Here is an 18,322-nt window from a genome sequence, read left to right on the forward strand (position 1 = left end):
TGACGGGAAAGCTTTAAATGCTGAAGACATATAAAATACACCACCTTACGTGAAATGATTTTTTGATAAACACGAAACCATATTTCATTAATTATTGGCAACTAAACCATTAATTGGCATTAAAGCACATAACCAGGTCTTGGTTTATGGAAACTACTTTTTTGAACAACGAGCCTGCAAGACCTGCGATGAAGCAATTTTGCAATTTGCTTCGCAATATCGCAGATCGCAATATTGCGGAATCACGACATCACAGAATCATGACATCGCTTGCTTGCTATATCGCAAACTTACAATATCGCATTATCTCATAATCGTGCTATCACATTGCCACTTTTATCACAATATCGTAGAATTGCTCTATCTCAATATCGCAATATCATGATATCGTGAGAGAGTGGCATATGACAATTTTCGTTAATCTATTTCCTGTGATTTGCGATATGCGCCGTCACATATCGGCAGTTTAAAGTTTTTCAATGTAAGCGGTGTTTGACACATGTGATGCGATATATGTCCGTAGTTTTGTATCGCGATTTTGCATATCTAGAATTCGGCTTGCAAGGGGGTATTCATGATCCTTTCGCGATGCGATATTTCACAAGGAATAATGCTACTTTATCCTAAAACTTAGGCTTTTTTTATTTTTTAAGGGTTTTCTCCTAAGTTTAAGATGGTAAGTTCTATTGAAAAAGGAAATATAAGCATTAGTTGACTTTTTTTTAAATTTTGACCTGGCCCACCCGCTCGAGGTGGCTGGGTCGGTTGGGTGGCACCGAGGGGCTTCTACCATTTCTCCTCATATTGATCTCTTTCTCCGTCTTTAATCTACGCCTCAAGGGGGACGCTGAGGGGTAGATTGAAGATGGAGATGGAGATCAATGTGGGGAGAAACGGTAGAAGTTGTTGCCGTAGCCCCCCTCGTGCCACCCCGCTCGGCAGGCCACTGGGGTGGTGCAGGGGGAAGGCTATGGCAACCCCCCATGCCACCTGGGTAGCCACCCCGTAGGCAGGCGGGCCACCACGGTGGTGCGGGGGGAAGCTATGGCAACAACTTCTACCATTTCTCGCCCCATTGATCTCCTTCTCCGTCTTCAATCTACCCCTCAGCCTCCCCTTAGAGGGGTAGATTGAAGACGGAGAAGGAGATCAACGTGGGGGCAAATGGTAGAAGTTGTTGCCACAGCCTCCCCCTGTGCCACCCCGGCGGCCCGCCTGCCTGCGGGGTGGCGGGTAATTTTTTTAGTGTTAATATTTTTTTAATTTCAATGATTTGATTATACAAAATAAAAATTTATGATATATTTTTGTTGTTAACTTAAGTTAATGTTTTTGTTATTTACTGATTTATTTTTCTACAAAATAATTAGAATTTTATTAAGTTAGAACTAAGGAAATTCCTTATACAAATTTTGCAACCATCATAATGAATATTATTACTAACTATCTAACAACTATGATAAAATATTATTACTAACTATCTAATAGCTATGATAAAGCCTTCTGAGATTCAAATCATATTGATGTACAGTGCATTTCTTAACTACTAGAATTGGCGTAAGTTTTATAAAATGGATTCCTTAAAAGCGAAATGAGGAGGTCTCAAATCTATCCGTGAACTCATCTAGCCTTCAGGACGAGGACCGTTATGCACCCTATGGCATTGTCATTATTTATCTAAAATCTATTACGTCCCTATAATACTAGTGATTCCCCCATTACTCTTGTCATTGTATCCGTTATTGTAATTATTGTGTCTCATAGAATCCCACTATTGTTATTTTTGTGGCTTTATATTATTATTGTTAGGTCAGCTTGGTTATATTGTGACCCCTTAGACTCCTAAATATAGAAAGGAGGTTTTGTCATTTGTATCATCCAATAATTGTTGATTTGTGTAATGTAAAGGTGGTTGCCCCCTCAAAGAGGCTTATTTCTAAGGTGTTGATCTATATTTTGTATCTTTTTGTGAGCTTTCTTCATAACATTTGCTATTAGAGCTATGGATTCTAGGGTTTTGCTGCTCCAAACAAGTCATCGTGGAATTGTTGCTATAACTCTTTTTCTGCAATGGTTCAGAAGTGAAAAAAAAAATGTGTTTGAGACAAAATTTTGCTAAACCTCGGGTCCGAATTTCATATGTTGTCTTGCTATATTTTCAGAGATATGATGTGAGGAAGTTAGGGTTTTTGCAATCTCCAAAATTTCATCTAAAATAGGTCATCGTAGAATGTTCGCTATAATGCTTTCTCTACGAAGTTTCAAAATAAAATAAAAAACCCGTTTAACAAGAAGTGGGTCTGAACCTCGGCTCCGAATTTCAGATCCTATCTCACTATATTTTCACAGATATAATCTGAGGAAGTTAGGGTTTTTACAGACCCCAAATTACATTCCAAGTAGTTCACCTTAGGAAAATAGTCATAACCTTCTCTTGGAGCATTAGATTGAATTTTTGTAAGAAGTTGTAGAAAGAGGACGGATTGCAAGTTTGTGGGTACCATTTTTAGAACCTAAGGTTGAAACAGTGACCAGCGGCACTTCATACAAGTTCGCTCTACTGAATAAGTTTATACTGAGGTCATTGTGGGAGATTTGGCATAACTCTTCATTTGAGAATCCAATCATGATCAGACTTGCAGAGTTAGAAATATTACTCAAAGGGTTACCGCAGGAAGAAATTTCAGACCTTGGAGAACCAAAATTACAGAAATACATCAGATTTAATATCAAGCTCCTACAAAGTGAAAAAAAAGGTGTTTAGTTTTTTTTTTTAATTTTTGCATAAGTTTGGTTTGAAAAATTAGTTGGAAGAAAGTCAAAGGGCATAATGAAGCATTATTATTGGTAATTGATGCTCCGAAGAAAGAAAATGGAAACACCTAGTAAGCAACCTGAAAGCTCTAGAATGACTCATGAAGAAGAGGAAATTCAACATGATATATCAAACTTATGAGACCAAGTGCAACAAATGTCACTCGCACAAAAAGTAACAGAATCTAAGATGGATGTTTTAAAGAAAGACGTAGAAGCTAAGATGTATGGCGTGGAAGCTAGGATTGATGGTTTAAAGAAAGGCATGGAAGCTAAGATGAATGGTTTAAATAAAGGCATAGAAGCTAAGATGAATGACATGGAAGCTAAGATGCACGATGTGGAAGCTAAGATTGATGATTTGAAGACACGTATGAAGACAGATTTGACAAAGTTTCTATAAGAAATGCTTACTAATGGTGAAAGGGTAGTAAAGGAAACTCATGATGAGAACAAAATAAATGTTAATCATGATTTCATTTGCTCTAACATTGGATCGAAGAACCACTGTGATCCAAAGATCGATATGAGGAAGTTTGATGGCAAGGATCCTGGAACATGGATACTACATATGGAGCAATTTTTCGATCTCCATAATGTGCAATACACACAAAAGGTATGCATTGAAACTTTATATTTGGAACCAAATCAGTTTGTATGGTATCGATGGCTTTGCTCTCATAAACAAATTTTCACTTTGGGCTATTTTTACAGATGAAATGATAGCACGTTATGAAGATACAAAAAGAAACACTTGGTTTCTCCAATTGACAAATCTCAAACAAAAGGGTTCAATGATGGGGCACATTGAGGACTTCCAAAAATTGAATATAAGGGTAAAATATATTCCAGATGACCATAAGATTGATGTGTTCATAGGGACTTTAAAAGATAACATCCAACATGAGGTTCATCTTTGGGAACCAGATTCATTAGAGGAGGCATTTAGGTTGGCAAGAAAAATGGAAAGCAAAATTAAGGCAACAAGGAAGCCTACCACTCACAATCATAAAGATGGAAGTGTTGCTACCCCTGGCCATCCACAACCTACAAGGTTGACACCACAACTATTGGAATAAAAAAGAGCAAAATGGTTTTGTTACAGTTGTGATAGTGAATACACTAAAGGTCATAAGTGTGCTGAGAAGAAACTATTTTACATAGATTGTGAAGAGGAGGAAGAAAAGGAATAAGAAACGTCAAGGGAAGAGGATATACACCAGGAACAAACTCTAGAAAAAGAAGAAATTAATCCAACCATATCTTGTAAAGCATTGGATGGAATTACCACTCCTCAAACTATCAAGATAGAAGGGCATATCAAGAAGAAAAAGGTAATAGTGTTGATTGATTCAAGAAGTACCCATAATTTTATTCATTGTAAGATAGCCAAGGAATCGAATTGCTTCCTATATCCATCACTAGAGTGTCAAGTGATGGTTGCAAGTAGAGGAACCATAAATTTCTTAGGAAAGTGCCATAACATCAAGCTATCCATTGTAGAATATGTATTGAATAGCCCAATGCTTTCCATTCCAATGGGTGGTGTTGATGTTGTACTAGGAGTCGAATGGCTACAATCCTTAGGTACAATAGCTTTTAATTTTCAAGAACTTTTCATGAAATTCTCTGCAGAAGGAAAGGAAGTTGAATTAAGGGGTATGGGAGGGAAACCGGGAAAGATAATCAGCTCTAATGGAATTACAAAGCTTCTAATGAAAGAACAATGAGGCATAATTGCACAATTATGTTCACTATAGGTTCCCACACAGAAATCATCCATTTCTCTAGATCTCCAAAAAGTCTTGGACAATCATTTCAAGGTATTTGAGACTCCCAAAGGCCTCCCACCTATTCGTGATCATGATCATGCTATCAATTTGATTCCAGGAAGTGTTCCTCCAAACATGAGGCCTTACAGATATCCCTATGTACAAAAGAGTGAAATTGAACGTATGGTTGCAGAAGTGCTAGAAGCTGGTATAATTCAATCTACTCAAAGTTCTTTCTCTACTCCAGTAGTATTGGTTCACAAGAAGGATGGATCATGGCACATGTGTCCATATTATAGGGAGCTCAACAAGCTCACTATTAAAGATAAATTTCCCATTCCTGTCATTGATTAATTATTGGATGAATTGAATGGATAAATTTACTTCACGAAGTTGGATCTTCGTTTAGGATATCATCAAATTAGAATGACGACTCAAGACATTCCAAAAACAACATTTAGAACTCATGAGGGTCATTATGAATTTTTGGTCATGCATTTTGGCCTTACTAATGCACCTTCTACATTTCAAGGTTTGTTGAATTCCATTTTCAAACCCTTCGTTAGAAAATATGTGTTAGTATTTTTTGATGATATACTAATCTACAACAAGTCTTGGAATGATCATGTCCAACATGTTGACATGGTGCTCAAGCTATTCGAATATAAACAATTATATGGAAAAATCTCCAAATGTTTCTTTGGAGTACAAGAGGTGGAATATATGGGTCATATTGTATCTCATGAAGGTGTTAAGGTAGACCCTAGCAAAATTAAAACCATTAAGGAATGGAAAATTTCCACATCCATAAATCATCTACGCGGATTTCTCAGGTTGACAGGATATTTTTGCAAGTTTGTTAAGAATTATGGGAGAATAGCGGCACCTCTAACAACATTATTGAACAAAGATGCATTCTTATGGACTCCAGAAGCAACAAAGGCCTTTGAACATCTTAAAGAGGCAATGTGCCAAGCACTAGTGTTAGCTACACTAGACTTCACCAAAACATTTATTGTGGAATGTGATGCCTCATGAAATGGAATTGGTGTTTTTTTTTTTTTTTTTGCTAAGTAAGTTTAATCTATTATATACAAAAAAGAGAACAATTACATCCTTGGAGAACAGAGAGCGATCAAGCCTGTGAGTTAGGCCGTTTGTTCATGACAGATTCAGAAACAGAGAGATTGAACCTTACTTCCCATGCAGGGGAGACAGAGTGATGAACATATCCGACACTAGACATTCCCTGTGAAGGGTATACAGACACAAGTAGCATCGCCACATCATACACTAGACAATAGAAACGGTACAGAAAACATGAAGAAAGATTGACAGACAGAACCATAGATAACCTTTCCACCTTTTCACTGGGCATTCAAAAATGGTGAGAGCTGGAACCTGGATTACTCATCGGGCTTCTCCTCTACGATCCTACACCAACCCATTTCCGGTTCCTGCATGTCCGGCTGAGCATGGGCTTCCGGCATGAAGCCGATGTAATGGCTTGCTGGGGCTGCTCCTGATGCATTTCCGAGGTGGGCTTTGGAGAACTGGGATTATGGACTTCCTCATAATGTGGAATTGGAGCGTTGGAATCTCCCTCGTTTTGAGCTTCCTCGATGAAGAGAACAGAGACATGAGCCGTTATTCGAGGGCGCGTGAGGGAGCAGTTGAACGAGAAGGTGGCTGAACCAAATGAAGACGAATTGGCAGAGTCTGGAGAATTTGGGTCCAAGTAGTGGCTAGGGGTCAGAATGCACTCTATTCCCTGATGATGAGAAGAAATCCCCAGTGAACCCGACTCAGCAGGGGGCCGTGAAGGGGTGCCTCTTCCAGATCCTCTGCGACTCAGCATACACTGGCGGGGTCTCGGCATCGCGTAATGACAAACTCGAACAACAGTAAAAAAGTCTCCAACAATGGAGCTACCTTGACCTGTATTGACACCACAGGGGCTGTTTCTTGTCTCTGTGAGGGAATTACACCGCCAGAGCATAGTCTCAGGCTCAATTCGAAACCATCCTCCGACGTCGGACCATCCCCAGACCCATTCTTTCTCACAGCTCCGGATCTTTCCGAACAGAATGAAACATAGACTCAGATTACTGGCAGTGAGGTAATTTAAAACGCAGGTGCCATTCCCTCGATCCTCACCCGCCATTACTATGGCAATCAAGTTCGCTGCAGGCCGAAATCCTTCTGAGCAGGCGTAAGTGGTCAGTGTTTTAATGACAAGACTGAACAGATGAGCTCCCATGGTGTTAATCACCTTCGCATTAATGTCTTCCCACCTAGTAGTTGTGTGTTATTGCTAAGAGGAGACCTTGCCATAAGCCTTCCATTTCCGCCGAGTTGTTGGTGTCCCAACCAATATTTCCAAAGTAAATCCGTTGAGACTTTCCTGCATGATTCTTGAATATTCCACCATAGCCTGCCTTCCCAGCGTTGCCCTTTGAGGCACCATCAAAATTGAGCTTGAATGTGTGCTCTGGAGGCGCTGTCCAAGAATCTTTGTGTGAATTGAAGGTTCTAGGGGCATTGTTAAGAGAAACGTTAGGGAGTTGCATATTCTAATTTTCCCAAATGGATCTCTCATTGTCGAGTGAGGGAAGGTCCTCCTTTGTCCAGTTATGTATCAACAATGTTTCTTAGAGGTTTGTGCAGAATCTGCTCCATATATTCTCTAAAGAAGAGCTTTGATCTTTAAATATACGTTTGTTCCTTTCTTTCCAAATTCCCCAAACTAGCAAACCTGGAATTATTTTCCACATATGGTTAAGAATTCCACTCTTGAATGGTTTCTTTTGCCATAGACGCAGAGTATTTATGATGTCCTCTGCCACTCTACATCTTTTCTGACATCTGAAGCTTACCTTCTCCCATAACTGATTGGCTATAGCGCAGGAGTCAAACAAATGCTGAAGGGTTTCCTCCTGGGCTCTACAATTGACACACATCGAGGGACCATGATAATTCCTTTTCCTTAGCCTATCCCATGTTAGGATTTATTGATGTCCCACCAGCCAAAGAAAAAGAGATACTTTCGGCCAGATGCCAGAATCCCAAATTTTTCCCCAGAGGAGATCGAGGGGAGAGGGATTGGATTTGATTAATTTGTACGCTTCGGAAGTTGTGAAGGTTCCTTTTGGCATATATCCCCATCTTAGAATGTCTTTGTCTACTGAATGTGGTATGCGTCGATTTTGGAGCTCCCTTTCCAGACTCTCCCTGAAGGGGCGATCCGTATTCCTTATTATCCTATCACTTTGAATCCATTGCCTGTATCCTTGCTCATTCTCCTGGTTCCAGTGTTGTCTAACTGTTTGCTGCTCTTGCTCCTCCCTAATGTAAGATGGAAGAGGGTGGAGAGTGCTACTGAGCTTTGGCATTTGGTTCCAGGCGTCAATCTAGAAGCATGTTGTTTTTCCATTTCTTACTTCCCAAAAGTTGTGGTGTTGTATCAACATGTAATGTTGCTTGGCCGCATTCCATATGAGGGAGCCTTTTGCATTGGGAATAAGTCTTATAAGCTCCTTTTGTGGTCTGGATTTGCGTATTTGGCTGTCTAGATTGAGGCCCAAGGTTTATCAGTGTTGGAGAGCCACTTCCACCAAAGTTTGGCACACATTATTGCATTACTTTGATTGGGATCTCGCAATCCAATGCCTCCCTTTTCTTTTGGCATACAAACAGTTGTCCAGTTTACCAGGGCCCATTTATGATTGGTAGCTGTGCTCCCCCATAGGAAGTTGCGTTGAAGATCCTTTATTCTTTTTATAACCCATTTGGGTACTGCAAGAATTGAAAACAGATAGATCGGCATAGCCTGAAGCACAGCCTTTATGAGCACCACCCGGCTAGCAATGTTAAGAGTTCGATGCATCCACAGATTTAGACGCGAATCCAGCTTCTCAATTAAGGTGCGCCAGGTGGAATGTTTGATGGCTGAGTCTATGAGGGGGGCTCCAAGATATTTTTAGGGGAGAGAGTCAATGGGGAAACCTAGATGCGAGCTATTACCCGCTGCACCACAGGAGCTGTGTGAAAGAAGTAGATATGAGATTTGGCATTGTTAACATTGGTGCCCGAGGCTTCAGTGAAGTCATTGAGAAGAGATTTGAAGAGGGAGGCTTCCTGAACCGAAGGGTATCCAAATAGCATATTATCATCAACAAATTGCTGATGGGTTATGGCTGGGGTACCATGGATGGAAAGGCCTTTGAGCTGATGGGAGGCAAGAGCAGATTTAATATGCCTTCCTAGTCCTTCAGCCATTAAAACAAAGAGGAATGGGGAAAGAGGATCGCCTTGCTGAATTCCTCTGGAGGGACTGAAGGGTTTTGAGGGATGCCATTTACAAGTATGGAGAAGGAGGAAGATATGAGACTCATAATCCACCGCACCCACATGGGTGAGAAACCATAAGCATTTAACATTTTTTTCATATAAGTCCAACTTAGTTTATCAAATGCTTTTGAGAGATTGAGCTTCAGTAGCATACCTGCCTGTTTGCGATGCTTGAGGGTATGGATAACTTCATGCGTGAGGATGATTCCATCGAGGATCTGCCGCCCTTCTACATAGCCGGACTGTTCCGGTGATATTAATAGAGGCAGAATAGGTTTTAGCCTGTTTGCAACGACTTTGGATATAACTTTATAAATAACGTTGCATAGTGCTATTGGGCAGAATTTGTTCGGTGTGTTAGATATCTCCTCCTTTTGGATGAGCGCGATGAAGGTTGCATTGAGGGCAGGTAAGAGCCAGTGCAATGCTCTGGATTCCTCCACAACTTGCCAAACCTCATCTTTTAACATCTCCCAGAACTTGTGATAGAAGGTGTTTGAAAAACCATCAGGTCCCGGGGCTTTGCCCTCTTTGAGCTGGTGCATGGCTATGTCCACCTCCTGAGGTAGAATGGGGCGAAGGAGGAGCTCATTATGTTGCTCAGTGATAATTTTTGGAATCTTTCAAATGATTTTTTCGATGGCTAGATTTCTGTTTGCCTTAGGCTCACTGAGCACCTGTTGGAAATGTTGAAGAAATTCCTCCTCAATTTCTTCATGCTTTTCCACTCTTGTCCCTTCCTGATTCTGAATGAAGGAAATGTTGTTGTGCATTCGTCTTTGGACAGTAGTTATATGGAAGAATTTAGTGTTCCTTTCCCCCTCTTTTAACCATCTTATCCTGGATTTTTGCCTCCATAGAATTTCCTCCTGCTTTCTCCTCTCCTCCAATTGAGTATTTATGTGTTGCTCCTGTTCTAAGGTCCAGTTGGTGTGTCCCTTGTCTATGATTTGTTGTTGAAGATCTGCCATTTCCTTGTTTAGAATTTGTTGTTCCTTGAAGATGTTTCCAAATGTCTCTTGGTTCCATTTCTTAATTTGGATTTTTAGATATTTGAGTTTCTGTTGAAATTGGAACATTTTAGATCCTTCTGGTGGGAAGAAGTTACTCCATGTTGTTTTGACGAAGTCCTTGAAAGCAGGATGTGTGAGCCAACACTCTTTGAAGCGAAAGGGTCGCTTGATAGTGTTGCCTGGCCTTTGCCATTGGAGAGATATGGGCCAATGGTCAGATCCTGAGTAAGGGAGAATGGCGGTTGCTATATCCCCGCCTAGATGAACCGAATTATCGGAGATGAGGAATCTATCTAGCTTTGAGGTGATTTGGTACTTTCCAGCTCTGCGATTGCTCCACGTATGTATGCCGTTGCAGAATTGCAAGTCGATGAGTGAGTTGTTTTGTATAAAGTTTTTGAAGTAGACATTTTCCTGATCCAGCCTGATTCGCCCACCCTGTTTTTCCTCCAGCTTGGTGATCATATTGAAATCCCCTCTGATGATCCAAAGAGGATGCGTTCTACTTAAGCTAAGTGCTTCTATTGTATTGAGTAAAGCTATTTTGTTTCCAGATTCCTGTGGGAAGTAGACATTAGTAAGGTTGTCGTGAATATTAGTACCTATGATGTGGAAGGTAGCCTGTATTATATTGTGGGAGGCATGAAAGTCCTGGAGAGCGATCATCTGTGGGTTCCATGCTATAGCTAATCCTCCCGATGCTCCTTCTGCATCTACTGCTACTGATTGGCATCCTGGCCAAGCTCTGGAGAGGATGCTTCCTAGCGTATTGCTATTGCATTTAGTTTCTTGAAGAAAACACATTTGTGGTTTCTCCATCTTTATCATGTTTTTTAGAGTTCTGAGTTTCCCTGGGCTATTGAGCCCCCTTAAATTCCATGATGTGAGTTTCATGATTCACTATTGATGAAGGGTTTGTAGTACTTCGTCAATTTTGCATACCTGCCTGAATCCACCAAGATCTTTCCTACTTCAATTGTTCGCTGGAGATCTGTTCCTCTTCCTCTCTTTTTGAAATCTCTTGGGGGGAGGCTTCCATCCCAGGTACTGCTTGGTTGGATGCCTAGTTTCTTCTGCTGATATACCCTCGATAGAACTATTTCCAGCTTGTTGAGTTGCAATTCTGGGATTTGATCATAGCTTTTCTTTTTGCATGCTTGCTCGAGCTCTAGTAAGTCCAGCCCTTCCATGTCGAAATTTTCAGGGTCTTCGTCCATGATTTCCAGTTGAATTTTCTCTCCAGTTGTTTCTGCGAGGGAAATGAGATGGTTCAAGGTTCCATCTACTTCCATTTCAATGTCTTTTCCTGTACTGTCATTTTGGTTATCCATGAGGGGGGCCTTTTTGTCCTTTGGGTTACTAGAAACTGGGGTAGAGCTGGAAGGATTGTTGATGTCGAGGGTGGATAGCAGTGTCGCATTTGGCTTTGAGCTTGAGGGTTGTTATTCTAAGGTATGAGCCAGAATCTGAAAACTATTACTCGTGGGAGGAGTGGAAGCAGAGTTTTGATGTAGTTTCTTCCTAGGTGCAGGCTTTTTGTGAGCTCGTTTTCGGTTATAAACTTTGGTAAAGCCTTCTTGGGCTGACTTATCAGAGGGGTCAGAGGGGCTGGATGTAGGGGCTATGACATTTAGCGGACAATCCCTAAAAAGATGCCCATGAGCATGGCACTTGCGACATCTAAACGGAACATGTTCATAATCTAGAGGTTGGATCCATTCATAGTCGTCATGAGAGAAACTTACCGTATCAGGTAGCACCTTGTCTAGTCGTATGAAGACGCAGATGTAGGCATATGAAGTGTATCTTCGTTGCTTTTTTTCTTCTGCTGCTTTTATGTATTCCCGCAGTCCGCTTCCAATTTTCTTGAGTATTCCTTCATTCCAATATTCTTCGGGAAGTGAGTACATTCTGATCCAGACAAGGGCCCAGGTGAGGTCTTCCTTGTCTGGATTGAATCTTGCTATCCATTCTCTTAGGTACAAGCCTGCTGAGTTAAAGAAGTATGGGCCCTGGGTTAGGATTCTGAACTTGTCTTCTAAGCAAAAAAAGATAACATTAAAAAAACCCTTCGGTCCCAGCTGCAGAGTGATGTCGCCTTTGGGTTTCCATTTTGCCGAGATCCAATCGTGCAAAGCTTTTTCGGTTGGCCACATTCCTATGAACTTTCCTATGAGTGCATGTTCTGTCATGTACTTTATTCTCTCATTGATTATCTGACTGGGCAGTTCTATCCTGGGTCTTTCCTCTGCTATTGACTTGCAGGTTTTTGAAGTAACCTTGATTTGTTCCTCTAGCTTGTCTTTTCCTTCTGGGTTTGCATCCTTCTTGTAAGTCGGTATTGCTTTATCTTTCAACTTGTTCTGTTGCAATGACATCTCGGTATTCCTGTCTGCGCGGATCGACCCAAATATTAGGGATCCCGTGTGCTCTGGCGACGCATTTTTTGACTGAGGGGAGGGCTTCGAGGCCCCCCCTGTGGAGGTTCCATGTGCGTCGTCTTTATTCCTGAGGCTCGTTGTCAGGCGCTGGACGTCAGACCCTCTCAGGCTGTAGAGCCGTCCTTGTGTGCTATGGCGCTGGTTGTCTGTCGGAAACCCTAGTTGCAGAGCCGCGCGACCTTCAAATAGTTCCAAAACTTGAATTGGTGTTTTTTTAATGCAAGAAGAAAAACCCATTACTTTCGAAATTCGTCCAATCAAAAGAAACTATTTACACAAAGCTATTTATGAGAAGGAAATGCAGGAAATACTACATGCACTTAAGAAATGGTGACCCTACCTAATGGGAAGACACTTCAAGCTAAAAAAAGATCATGATAGTCTTAAATAATTTTTAGAACAAAGATTATCTTCAGAAGAGCAGCAAAAATGGGTCACAAAGATGTTGGGCTATGACTTTGAAATCATCTACAAAAAAGCGAAGAAAAATGTTGTGGTAGATGCACTCTCAAGAAAATATGAGGATGTGGAAGCATTTCTTTGCACCATTTCTATTATCCAACTAGATTGGATAAACAAGGCAAGGGATGAATGGAAGAATGATGAGGAAGTGTGGGAACTCATTCAAAAGATACAACAAGATCCCAGTACATTTGATACATTTATCTCTAAAAATGATTCGTTTTGGTACAAGGATAGGTTATACCTATGTAAGAATTTCCAACTGAAACAAAATATTCTTAGGGAATTGCACACCTCTCCTTTAGGAGGGCACTCAGGATTTCTAAAAGCCTACCACAAGGTTAAGAAGGATTTTTTTGAGATGGCCTTAAATTGGATATTCAAAAGTTTTTGGAGAAATGTTTGGTTTGCCAAAAAAATAAAGTTGAAACAATTAAGACCCCAAGACTACTAAAACCTTTATCGATTCCAAGCCAATGTTGGGAGGAGGTTTCAATGGATTCTATCACAGGTTTACCCAAGGAAAGCTTTTTATCATGTTGGTAGGTGACCAACTTACCAAGTATCCACACTTTTGTGCATTATCTCATCCATTTAAAGCGAGTACAGTTTCTACTACATTTATGGAAACAATTCAAAAGCTAAATGGAAACCCAAAGATTATTGTAAGTGACAAATATCCCATTTTCACTAGAAATTTTTAGAAGAATTATTTTCTTGTATTGGTACTGTTAGAAAATTATATATTACGGAGCAATGGAACACATAAAATATTGCAGAAATATAAACACAGAAAACGGACAAAACAAGAGAGACATAGATATACGTGGTTCACCCAGTTTGGGCTACGTCCACCCCGAACAACCAGTCCTTCCTTTCTATTATCCAGCAAAATGAAGAGACACAACCTACAGCAAATCCGCTGTAATATCCTCTGTTTTCTCTCACAGTCTCACCTCTCAGTTTCTCGCTCACAGAATACACATCTATATCTCAACCTCCAATACAATGCCCTCATACAAAGAGAGGGGTTGCCTTATAGGGCAAAAAACCCTAAACTAAACATAAATTCTATCATCAGATCATCTACCTAATGAACGACCCAGATTGACTAGAAATTACTATACTTTTACAAGGCAATTTTACATTTGTTTTTAGCTTCGAGAGCGTTTCCCCCGAGCCCCCACAGGGGGGACAAGTCCCCACCACACCCCCCCGCGTGGAGGGGTGTACAAACTTCCTGGGGTATACATCCAGCTGAAACAAAGACCTCTAAACAATCATGCTCCACACACAACAGGTACTTAGTTAACTCATAGCTCATCTTATCATCCTCAATCTGATGGGCAAACTGAGATAGTAAACAAATGTTTGGAAGGATATCTTTGTTGCTTTGTATCTGATAAACAGACATAACGGGTCAAATGGTTGCCTCTGGATGAATGGTGGTATAACACTTTCTTCCATATTGCAACAAAAATGACCACATTTATGGCACTTTATGGATATCATCCACCATCCATCACATCATATTTAAGAGAAAATTATAAGGTTCAAGCAAAGGAAGATCACAATGAGCATCAGCAACAAGTTCTCCAACTCTTAAAGGATAACCTCACCTTGGTGCAGAATAGAATGAAACATCAGGCATATCAGCATCGTAGTGAAATAAGTTTTGATTTAGGTGATTGGGTATTCCTATGAATACAACCATATAAACAGATGTCCCTCAAGCAAGCTAAGAAGGATAATAAATTATCACCAAAGTATTATGGTCTGTACAAGGTGCTGCAAAAGATAGGTACTGTGGCATACAAAATGGAGGTTCCTACAGCTTCCCGAGTGAACCCAATTTTCCATGTTTCATGCTTAAAGAAAGTTATTTTGAGGATCAACATGAGAACTTGGAAGATGGTTCCTTGTTCTTATTTTGGATTTATCATTGAAGGGGGGAATGTTAGCCTCTCTCATAAAACAATAATAAATCCAAAATAAATTAATTAATTAAATATTCCAAGTTAGGAATTTGTGCCTAACTCTTGGGTTGTTCCTCTAAGATAGGAGTTAGTTTAGGTAACTCCTATATTGGTGTGTGTCTGGTGAGAAATTATCTCAACCAACGGAGAAATTATCTCAACCAAAAGTGTCTAAGATAGCACACACTATCTTGAGAACACTGTCTCTCATCTATTTATTTGTAACACAATATTCAATTATTTTAGAGTGTGTAATGAGAGAGAAGCATGAGGCTTCAGCCTTTTTTCGCCAATATTTTGTGTCTGATTTTTATATGTGATTTATATATTTGTCTGAGTTAATCTCATTTTCATCACAAAAGAGTTTCTTTAACCTCCCATCATATAGGTGTATTGGAGAAGGGCCAGAACATGCCTTGAGAATCAAAGCCACTGTAAACTATAATCAGGATATCTTTGAATTTCCCAACTATTGTTATACTCCAAGACAGTCCCGACAACAAAGCGGGAGCCTGCCTACTTAGAGGGATACTGTTGTTTTGGCATATTCTCAGCAGTATGTGCACTCAGAATTAGTTCGGATATTTCAGTCCCATCAACCCCCTACTCCACCTTCTGCTTCCAAATTCCTGGCTATTTGTATGTCCCGGGATTAATTCAACATGACCATCACCAATCCCCATGGGGTCCTATAATGTGTTTAACAAGAAGACTGAATTTTCCATTTTCCCAACTATCCCATGAATAATAATACTGCAATCATGAAAGTCTGCCAACTTCCTACAGCTAGGTTGCCAATCACTAGAAGTGAAAGAAGGGATATTCCAATTCCTTTGGAGGAACACCGATGAGATAAAGATGAATGGCTTCACGACACTGTCACTTCAAGCAGCGATCAAATTGTTGTAATTCAAGGCTACCAATTGATTGATTGGAGAAATGCTGCATTTGGGTCTGGAAATACTTCATCTAGATTGTCTTATTCTATCCAAACTCTCCACAATTTCAGTTATAGAAATCCAAATCTCAATGACCTCCAACAACAAGAATCAACAACCTATAGAAATAGCCCCACTTCTTCTCTATCTCTATTATTTATATCTTAATTAACAACTTTGAAATATCCTAATCCCAATCAATATGTCTCAACGTCTTCTCTTAGATCCAGTGAGCAGATGACCTGAAGTCAGTAGGTTGTCCTCTCTTTGTCAAGCCCTCAACCTCTTCCAATCCAATAAATGGGTCGAGGTTGATTTTAGATAAATAACAAAAATACCATAGGGCGCATAATAGTCCTTATCCTGAAGGCTAAATCAATCCATGGACGGATTTGAGACCTGCTCACTTCGCTTTTAAGGAATCCATTTTATAAAACTTACAAAAAATTTGGTAGTTAAGAAATGCACTGTACATCAAGATGCTTTGAATCTTAGAAAGCTTTATCATAGCTGTTAGATAGTTAGTAATTATATTTTATCATTGTTGTTAGATAGTTAGTAATAATATTCACTATGATGGTTGGAAAATTTGTATAGGCATTTCCTTAGTTCTAACTTAATAAAATTCTAATTATTTTGCAAAAAAATGGATAAAACTTGATGACATTATTAATAGAGTTAAGCTTATAACTTATAATTGGAAAAAGGCAAGAAGTTTAACACTAAAGTGACCCAAACAAACAAAAATTGGTATACAAAATTACCTTAAGGAAAAGATTTTTTCTTCGATAGTGATTAAATAAAAAATTAATTGATGATAAAACAAAACATTGTGATTTCTTATTTTGAATTTCTATTCCATTTCTACCTATATAACTTATAATTGGAAAAAGGCAAGAAGTTTAACACTAAAGTTTCCCAGCCACAGTCTGTGCATCACCCACACTATTTAACATTCACCTTTCACTATAAAAAAAAATCTTGATGTTTGATAGAAAAATAAAATTAGAAAAGAAATACCAATCATCACTATTAAAATTAGAAAAGAAATATCAACCATCCCTACTATTGTTGAAATTCTATGGGGTAGATGGCACACGTGTTGGACACTATCATCCATTGGGCAATACAATTTTTGTTGAAATTCTATGGGGTAGATGGCACAGGTGTTGGCCACTATCATCCACTGGGCAATACAATTTTCGTGCAATACGTGACAACAACCGGTGACATCCACTGGGCAATACAATTTTCGTGCAATACGTGACAACAACCGGTGACCTAGTGCAGTTGAAAATCTTCATGGAAACTTATGCACTAAAAATTAATTCTATTTATGTCAATATGTGAAGTAAACTTATCTCTATTATAGGATCTTCATTTTCATGGCAAAATGGGCACTAAAAATTAATGCTATTTATGTGAATATGTGAAGTACACTTCCCTCTACTATAAGATCTTCATTTTAGACACTTTCAAAAGAAGGATAATAAAATTCAAATGATTTGAAAAAAATGTATCTCATCTCACTTTCATCTTGGTGTGAATGAACATAATCTTTATTAGGATCTTCCTCATAGACATGATCTTTTTTTTTCATTAGAATTTCCCCGAGAATCATGATCTTCAATATGATATCTGTCAATATCCTCAGCATGATCTTTAATTTGAATCAGGACTTCTCCTTATTCTCAGTAGCTTACTTCATGAGTTTACAAATGTGAAATATTATTTTAATACAATGATATGTATATAGATAGTTGATTTATTTATATTTACAAGAATGATTTAAGTGCATCTAAATATTTATTTTAAAAAAATTGTTTAACTATTTTTATGTGTTTAATTAAGTTAATTTAAATTCATATTTAAATTTATTTTTATTTTTTTAATTAATTATTTATTTTTAGTAAATATTCAAAGTATTTTTCTAAATCTTTTCACATCTTTTAGGAAAGAATATTAGATTAAACCCTAGGAAATTTCACATGTTAGCAATAGAAGAGGGAGATGTTCAATGGAGAAGCACTTTATTCTAGAAACAATGAATTTAGCTAAAAGAACAATAAATGTATTCTCAATTTTTTTTTGATAGGTGTGAGTTTTACATGGTTTTATGCGAATGCATTACCAATTATCTTATAATCTGCAAAAAGAGATATCTATGGGTCCTTTAGAGAATATTGAAAACAATACATATGATTTTCCACATGAGAGGGTGAAAGGGGAAATATTGAAAGAACAAGAACTTTACTAGGAAATAAAGGGTAGAGAAAATTGGCTATCATATGAAGGAAGCAACTGAAATTTCTTTACAAAGTAGTCAATTATATATGGGAAATTAATTCATTTAATCCATCAAACCTAATTTCTACTCATAATCATATCTCTTGTGAAGTAGTAGATTTTTTTAGAGATTATTATGAGTTGAGATCTATTAGAATTTATCCTATTTTCTTTTTAGATGAGGAATCAAAGTTGAATGCCTCATACACTAGTGAGGAAGATATTATATAAATTATTAAAATGATTTTGAAAGGCAAAAGGCGAAGTCTT

At 38.8% G+C, this 18,322-nt stretch overlaps 1 protein-coding gene across 1 annotated transcript; it reads right to left on the reverse strand.

Annotated features, from left to right (window-relative positions):
• Window positions 1-11,391: 11,391 nt before the first annotated feature.
• Window positions 11,392-12,327, reverse strand: LOC149171263 (uncharacterized). Its single transcript, XM_089425904.1, has one exon. It carries the CDS (start codon window positions 12,325-12,327, stop codon window positions 11,392-11,394), a length of 936 nt encoding a protein of 311 aa, XP_089282030.1.
• Window positions 12,328-18,322: the final 5,995 nt, after the last annotated feature.

The sequence above is a fragment of the Pinus tabuliformis genome, chromosome 4_2, assembly GCF_031772625.1.
Source record: "Pinus tabuliformis cultivar Carrire ecotype Pingquan chromosome 4_2, CPIR1, whole genome shotgun sequence".
NCBI classification, from domain to species: domain Eukaryota; kingdom Viridiplantae; phylum Streptophyta; class Pinopsida; order Pinales; family Pinaceae; genus Pinus; species Pinus tabuliformis.